General features: G+C 56.7%; 1 protein-coding gene across 1 annotated transcript; it reads left to right on the top strand.

Moving 5' to 3' along the window:
* Positions 1–89: 89 nt before the first annotated feature.
* On the top strand, positions 90–6,788 carry ARCN1 (archain 1). The gene is made up of 10 exons (XM_014949628.1): positions 90–340; positions 1,177–1,440; positions 1,986–2,165; positions 2,372–2,577; positions 3,104–3,265; positions 3,928–4,093; positions 5,291–5,438; positions 5,751–5,859; positions 5,986–6,190; positions 6,654–6,788. The coding sequence occupies exons 2-10, from the start codon at positions 1,243–1,245 to the stop codon at positions 6,741–6,743; spliced, it is 1,464 nt and encodes a 487-aa protein (XP_014805114.1). The 5' UTR covers positions 90–340; positions 1,177–1,242; the 3' UTR covers positions 6,744–6,788.
* The last annotated feature ends 852 nt before the right edge of the window (positions 6,789–7,640 follow it).

Raw genomic sequence — 7,640 nt, 5'->3', positions numbered from 1 at the left:
AGCCGCCGGGCCCCTTCAGCGGCGGGGCCGGCGGCCGCCGTCGGGGGCACACGGCGCTCCGCGGCTTTCAGAGGCCGTTCGGGGTGTTGGGGCTGTCCCTGCGTCGGTGCAGAGGGTAACGCCGGGAGCTGTTTCTCCGAGCCCGTCCTGCGCCGTGTTGCCCATCCACAGCCCCGTTTGGCGGCGGTCTCGGTCGGCAGAGGCCGTCCCGGTGCTCCGTTAAAGGGTAGGGCTGGGTGCTCACCGAGCAGCAGGAACCCTTCGTGCCCTCTGGTTCTCCTCCGTCGTGGTCTGGGTGCTTTTGGGGAGTGTTTACGAGGAGGAGACTTATTTCTGCCCCGTAAGTATTGTGCAGGGTACGGCTGTGAAGCTGCGGGGGCCCAGGGCGGTCCAGAGAGAGCCCGGCGCCCTGACTGAGGTGCTCACACAGCGCTGTCAGCCCGGGGCTTGATATCTGTCCCTATCTGGGAGTTCCCCAGCTGTTAGACAGCTGGAAATAACAACGGTTGTGGGTTTGAAAGATCTTAAGCGCAGAAACGGCCTCGCCCCGACAAAGTTAATTAAGAAGCAGATTTAAGAAGAAGGAGAGAGAAATGGGAGGAGGAAGTCAGGGTCGTCTGAGAGAATGAGAAGATCTAAGCTGGCAGTTGCCTTCCTGCCCTTTTATTGTTGGTGCGATAATGTCTCTGAAGTGCCCAGGAGAGTTGTCCCTGGGCGGTGATTAATGCAGCTGCCAATATTTTATTAACCTGGTTGTGCTGTAATTGCAGTGTTAGGAAGGAATGTCAAATTTCACAGTCTCTCTGTATTTTGCTGTAAGCTGGGACCAGAAAACTCAGTAACTAGAGCCTCTCCTGAAGCATTTGGGTAGGAGGGGGTTGTTATCCTTTGGGGGGGGAGGGAACGGGCTGGTTCTTGGTGTCTGCTCACCTGGAGCAGACTCAAGCTTACTTGAGCTTACTCAAGATAATGCCAGGATGGAAAACCAGAGAGCAGCAGAGGTGGATCTCCTCTTAAAGGAGTCCATTGCTAGCCACAGAAAAAAGACTGAAAATCATGTTTAAGGAGAGTGGGGTGGTTGTGCAATAAAGGTGAAGGTGAAATGTGGTTGGGGGTGATCCTGTCCTGGTGTGGGTGGTGCCGGGGGGCCCAGCTGAGCAGATCTGGCCCTCGCAGGTGCTGTTGGCAGCCGCCGTCTGCACGAAGGCAGGGAAGGCCATCGTCTCCCGGCAGTTTGTGGAGATGACCCGCACCCGCATCGAGGGGCTGCTGGCGGCCTTCCCCAAGCTGATGAACACGGGGAAGCAGCACACCTTCGTGGAGACGGAGAGCGTGCGGTACGTCTACCAGCCCATGGAGAAGCTCTACATGGTGCTCATCACCACCAAGAACAGCAACATCCTGGAAGACCTGGAAACACTCCGACTCTTCTCTAGAGTGGTAAGGACCCGTCCCCAGTGCAGAGTCCGTGTGTGTCACCTGAAATGGTGCCATTTGCAGGAGGTTGTTGGGGAAGCACCGTCTGCCCCCACCTGGCAGCGTCATCCTCCAGAGCCTCTTCCTGCCCTGGAAGTGAGCTTTGAGGTTTCGGTGGTATTTTTGAATACACATTAAAAAAATCCTCAGTTGCAGTTCCACTGGTGAGACCAAAGGGATGATGTTGTGAATTTAGCATTAAATATTCCCTGTATTCTGGAGATGACACCCATATTCCTTCTAAAAATACCATGGCGTTACAGCCTGTGAGTGTCAGAGGCACAGCACCACTTCACCTGCGTTTCTGAGCAGCGAGTTCCTGCAGCTGCATTTGTGCAAGCAAAGAGTCTTCAGGAAATTGGCTGGTCGCGGTGTGTTGAGGTTCCTCCAAGTCAGCACTACAACAGAGCCAAGAGTTGTATCAGTATTTTAGTGTAGAAAAACTAATAATGACAAAGCTTCACCTTCTTAGGAGTGCTCCTCTGAAATCTTTTCCCCTCCCTCCCTAGATCCCCGAGTACTGCCGAGCGCTGGAGGAGAATGAGATCTCCGAGCACTGCTTCGACCTGATTTTTGCCTTTGATGAAATCGTTGCCCTGGGCTACCGCGAGAATGTCAACCTGGCACAGATCCGGACCTTCACCGAGATGGACTCGCACGAGGAGAAGGTGTTCCGAGCTGTGCGAGAGGTGAGCGGGAGAGACTGCCATGGTGGGAAACGCCGCTGTATTTTATACAAAGGTGTCACTCCACCAGTTATGTAGCTTTTCTGTAAACCGAGTGCCCGTTCTCTTGTTCCCTTGGCCTTCGCAAAGGCTTTGTGAGCGAGCGCGTTGGTTCCTGTGCAGAGTAAGACTGAGATCACAAAGCTCTATCGCTCTTCTCTTGTGCTCAGACTCAGGAGCGTGAAGCGAAGGCTGAGATGCGTCGCAAAGCCAAGGAACTGCAGCAGGCCCGGCGGGACGCTGAGAGACAGGGCAAAAAGGCGCCCGGTTTCGGTGGCTTCGGTAGCTCAGCCGTGTCTGGGGGCACGACGGCGGCCATGATCACGGAGACCATCATCGAAACGGAGAAGCCCAAAGTGGCGCCGGCACCGGCCAGGTCAGTGTGTGGTGGGAACCGCTGCTCCCTGGAGCCAGCTGGGGCTGGAGCCCCCTGGCCAAATCAAGGCGCTCTGAGGGGTTCTTTGTGTCGCCCCCCATTTGGTTACTGGATGGGTAGGGGTTGTCTTGCCCTCGGGAAACCTCTCATCGGTGTGTGCTGACCTCCGAGCCTGTAACGGGGCTGCGCAAAGAATGGTTTATGCTGTATGTTCTTCAGACACCCGGCTTTTATTATTGAGGAGTGTTTGCACAGGAACATCTGTGGTCTCTTTGGAGGCTTCGTGGGGCAATGGGCTTCTCAGTCAGTGTGGAAAAAGAGGTCCTAGCTACTGGTAGTACTGGGAACAGAAACCAGATTACATATATAGACACCCCACATGTAAGATCATGAGTTTCAAGCACATTCTCCCCCAAAAAGGCTGCAGAGGTGGAGGCTGTGTCGTTGGGATAGTCGGGCTACAGCACTCAGAGAACTGAATCTGCTGCCCTGGGCTGACTCGGAGACTCTTACACCTTTTGTTTAGGCCTTCAGGTCCCAGTAAAGCCTTGAAACTTGGCGCCAAGGGGAAGGAGGTGGACAACTTCGTGGACAAGCTGAAATCGGAAGGAGAAAACATCATGACGCCTGTAGGCAAGCGCTCCACGGAAGCAGCCAAAGTCCTTGCTCCTCCCGTTAACACAGAGAGGTGGGTATCCCCCTCACTGAGGAAGCGCTCTCCTCACCCCTCTCTGCCGTGCATGTATTTTCTCCTGAGCCAGGTTCCATTTCAGTGCTCAGAATGGGCTTTTTTCTGCCATTGGGGTACTGTGTGGTCACTCGAGCTGTGACTTTTGAAAGATGGTGGGCACAATCTTGGAAAGCTCAATGGCCAAAAAGCAGATAGTTTGAGTAGGAATCAGCTAAACAATTGGACGTACCTCCCATGTTAGCTGAGGCTGGGAATTTTTCTGTGCCTTTTTCCCTTAAAATAGCTGCCATTTTTCCCGAGTTCCTGCCTTTCTGTGGCCTAGGGTGGGAGTGTCCATGGTTTGTTTTAAATGCAGTGATTGAGAACCTTGTCATGCCAGGAGCTGTAGGGCAGAGGGTTCTGAGTGTACAGCGTGTGGAGACGCTGTGTTGTCGCTGTTTGTCTGGGCTTCCATCCTTCCTCATCTCTGTCCGAAGGGCCACGTGTTCCCCAGTTATCCCGTTGGAGCAGCTTTAATGCCCGTCTGCCTGCCATGTGGGGCCCCCACACTCGTGGGAGCTCATTGCACGTGGCCTGTCCTTGCTGAGCACTCCTCTCCCCTCTTGCCTCTTCGATGCCAAGTGCAGGACTGAGACACTTGCCTTTTCCTGTCTCTGCAGCGTCCACATGAAAATAGAGGAGAAGATTTCCCTGACCTGTGGCCGTGATGGTGGGTTGCAGAACATGGAGCTACACGGCATGATCATGCTGCACATTTCGGACGAAAAGTTTTCACGAATTCGCCTGCACGTGGAGAACGAAGACAAGAGGGGGGTGCAGCTCCAGGTAAAGCCCAGGAGGTCTCCTGCAGTGGGAACATACTGGCCCTGCTCACCCGGGCCAGCGCTGGGAAATGGTTCTTGTCCCAGCCACTGGGCTGAGGCGGAGCACAAAGGCATGCTCCAAAGACTGAAGTTCACTGGAGAACTCCCATCTCGTGCTCTCCTCTCCCTGCCCCAGGAGCTTTCTGTGTCGTGCTGCGCAGTGCCGTTCCCCTCGCTGCTATGGGGGGGCTCCACAGGGCCCTGAGGGGGTTGTTCATGTGGTGCCAGCTTCAGTTGTTGAGTTGGGAGCGTTAGAACAAAGTTCCTGTGCCAAAGAGGAATTAATTCATCATCTAGGAAGCCCTTTCTTCTTGGGGTTGCTTGTGTCCCGTCCCCAAGACAGTTCCTGGAGCCGAAGCCCCTGTTTGCAGTTGGCAATGGCAGCTCAGGAGGGCTCAGATATGAGTCCTCCCTTTTTTCCCCTCCAGTTGTGTGACCCTTCTGAGCCCTGCAGATTGTGCTGCTCTGACACACTCTTCTCCCTCCTCCTCCTCGCCACAAGCGTTTCTGCACCTCGCTGGCTGTGGCTGCTCGGGCAGGAGCAGGTTCATTATCAGTGTCTCGTCAGCGAGTTCCTAACGAGGTTCCCACATGAGCTGCTTGGGGTGGAGACGAGAGCAAACCCAGCACTGACTCCTGGCTTTCTAGTGTCACCTGAGCATTACCTTGCACAAATCCCTGCCACTAAAGAGCTGCTCTCACTGTGGGGAGAGAGTGTGTTTAAATTGAGCCTGGCTGCTCTCATATTGAGGTTGCGGAGGAAGTAGTATTTTGTGGTTTCAGGTGTTCCTCACAGCAGCATTATGTTGCTTTTTCTTTGAGAAATGTCCATTGTGGGTTTTCAGGGTGGTCTTTGGTGTTATAAGAGTTGTTGATCTCCAAGTTATCAGTCTGTCTCTGCGAGAGTCTCTGGCACAGGGGCAAGTGAAAATGGTTGTGGTGTGGATTTTTCTCAGTGGATCAGTGTTTTCTGGAAGGAATCCTGGGTTGAGAAACAGATGTACTCTAGTTGGGCTTCTGAGCAGGGAGCAAACCTGCCGTGCCTTTTCTGCAGGAAAATACCCTGGGTTGCATAGGGCCATGGTGTCAGAACCTGTGTCACCTGCCCGTGGCTCAGTCCACGGGCTGGGGGTGACTGGGGCCTCTGCTCCCCTTTCAGACTCACCCCAACGTGGACAAGAAGCTCTTCACCGCCGAGTCACAGATTGGTTTGAAGAACCCAGAGAAGTCATTCCCCATCAACAGTGACGTGGGCGTGCTGAAGTGGCGGCTGCAGACCACGGAGGAGTCCTTCATCCCCCTGACCAGTGGGTGCCAGCAAGCGCCGGGGGGCTCGGGTGGGAGAGGCTGGGGTGTGTGTGGCCACGGGTGGCCAGCTGGTAGCCCACCTTGGGGCTGGCCCTCAAGCGAGGTGTTGGAGGTGCCGTTGGACACTGCCTGTTGTTCCCCGGGGCATGTGTTTTCTTTAACACTCTTAAAGAAATCAAAAAAGCTTTTTTTTTTTCTTAAAGTAGGAGTTTCTTGGGGGGTACCTTTGCTTTTCTAAGCGCATCTTTTTTGGGGGGCTGGTTGCAGGCAGATCCCCTGCCTGGCTCAGCACACCCTTTCTGTGCCCCCAGTAAACTGCTGGCCCTCAGAGAGCGGGAGCAACTGTGACGTGAACATCGAGTACGAGTTGCAAGAAGAGAGCCTGGAGCTGAACGATGTCGTCATCACCATCCCCCTGCCGTGAGTAGCGCTGCGTGTCCAGGCAGCACCCACACGGGCCGTCCAGGGTCCCCCTGCCTCGTCCCCACCCCGAGGGGCCCCACAGGCGTTTCTTTGCCGTGGTGCTATGGTGGTGTCTCGCTGCAGGTCTGGCGTGGGCGCCCCCGTGATCGGGGAGATCGATGGGGAGTACCGCCACGACAGCCGCAGGAACCTCCTGGAGTGGTGCCTGCCCGTCATTGATGCCAAAGCCAAGAGTGGCAGCCTGGAGTTCAGCATCGCGGGGCAGCCCAGCGACTTCTTCCCCGTCCAGGTCTCCTTTGTCTCCAAAAAGAACTATTGCAACATACAGGTAGGGTCGCTGCAGGCGGGATGTCCTTCTGCCTCTTTCCTCTGCCTCAGTCGTCCCTGCCGTGGCGTGGGGGCCATGCCCTCCCCCTGCCCAAAGCCTTCCACCTCAGCTCTGCCTCCTCCGCGTTCTCTGGGTTCAGGGAGCACAGGCAACTCCCAGTGTTGGCTGCGGTTTGGGTTGTGCCCTTGTGCCTCCCCTCAGGCCCCTGTTAGGGAGTCCCTTGCCCGCCCTCCCCAGCCAAAAGGCTTCTTGGCACGTGTCTGTCCGTCCGTCTGTCCCCGCTGAGCTGTCATGAGCTGCTGCTGACCTCCCCCCTGGATGCTTTCTCCTGCAGAAAATCATTCCCCTCTTCTGAGGCTTCCTGGGAGCAAAGGACTTTCTTTGGGGGGTGGCTCGGGAGGGGGGATTGCTCCTGTCCCCGTGCCCCCCGGTGTGACACAGCGTCTGCCCCTCGCCCCCGCAGGTTACCAAAGTCACCCAGGTGGACGGGAACAGCCCCGTCAGGTTTTCCACTGAAACCACCTTCCTGGTGGACAAGTACGAGATCCTGTAACGCCGGCCGCGGGGAGTCGCAGAGGAAGAAATTTTTAAATTAAAAGAAAAAAAAAGAGGCCGAAGTTTATTGAGAATGTGGGGGAGGCGCAGTCCCCCCCTCTGCCGAGCCGCCCGGCTCCGCCATCCGCAGCGTTCCTGGGCCATGGACATTTTTGGCAGAGAATTGCCGTGCTCTCGGGGGGAGAGGCTACACCTTTCTTTGGCAGATTTTTCCCAGACGGCGGAAAAGCAAGATCTCAGCAGAGACCCCGGCTCGGCCCCCCCAGGCGCCCTCCCCCTCCTCGCTCCAGCCCCGTGCTGCTCCCTGGTGCTGCTGTTTTAACTTCTCCTCGGCCTCCAACTCTCCTCCCTGTCGCTGAAAGCGCCCCAGTACCGGGCCGGGGGCTCGTCGCTCCCCGGGACCCCCCTGGCTGGTCGAAGCGGAGCCAGTTGGCCTCGGTTTTGAAGGTTGGGGGGCTAGGGCAGGGGCCTGGGGTGTGGAAGGGGGACTCAGGACTGGGCTCCTGTCACCCCACACGGTCCCTGCTGTCTCTAGCCCGGAGACCGGAGTGACCCTTGGGCTTGGGGGGCTCCGGGGTAGCGCAGGCTGCGGCTCCAGATGCTCCCGCTCCTGCTGCAGGGGGGAGAGCGTCTGGAAGGGTGGGCAGGTGGGCTTTGGGGGCAGTTTAAATGAGGTTAGAACCGGCCGCAAGACCTTCCTGGGCCCTTTTGGTGCTTTGGGGGGGCTCTGCCTGCCCCCCTGGGGACAGGGTAGCCAGTCCTGGCTCAGACTGGTGCCCTGTGGCCCATTGATCTCCCTGGGGAGAAAGGAACGCGGGTTCCAGAGGGTGTTGGGTGCAGGACCCCCAGCGTGGTGTGGGCTGTCCCAGAGCTGCATGCCCCCCCCCCCAAATCC

This window comes from Calidris pugnax, unplaced genomic scaffold (genome assembly GCF_001431845.1).
Source record: "Calidris pugnax isolate Ruff unplaced genomic scaffold, ASM143184v1 scaffold180, whole genome shotgun sequence".
NCBI lineage: Eukaryota > Metazoa > Chordata > Aves > Charadriiformes > Scolopacidae > Calidris > Calidris pugnax.
The sequence above is the reverse complement of the archived record's forward strand: the minus strand, read 5'-3'. Positions and strand labels throughout refer to the sequence as shown.

Bases quoted from the DNA above. Each gene is read 5' to 3' on its own strand.
- ARCN1 (XM_014949628.1), top strand. From the start codon at position 1,243: ATGACCCGCACCCGCATCGAGGGGCTGCTGGCGGCCTTCCCCAAGCTG. The intron at 1,441-1,985 runs GTAAGGACCCGT...CTCCCTCCCTAG, and splicing joins TCCGACTCTTCTCTAGAGTG to ATCCCCGAGTACTGCCGAGC. The intron at 4,094-5,290 runs GTAAAGCCCAGG...CTCCCCTTTCAG, and splicing joins AGAGGGGGGTGCAGCTCCAG to ACTCACCCCAACGTGGACAA.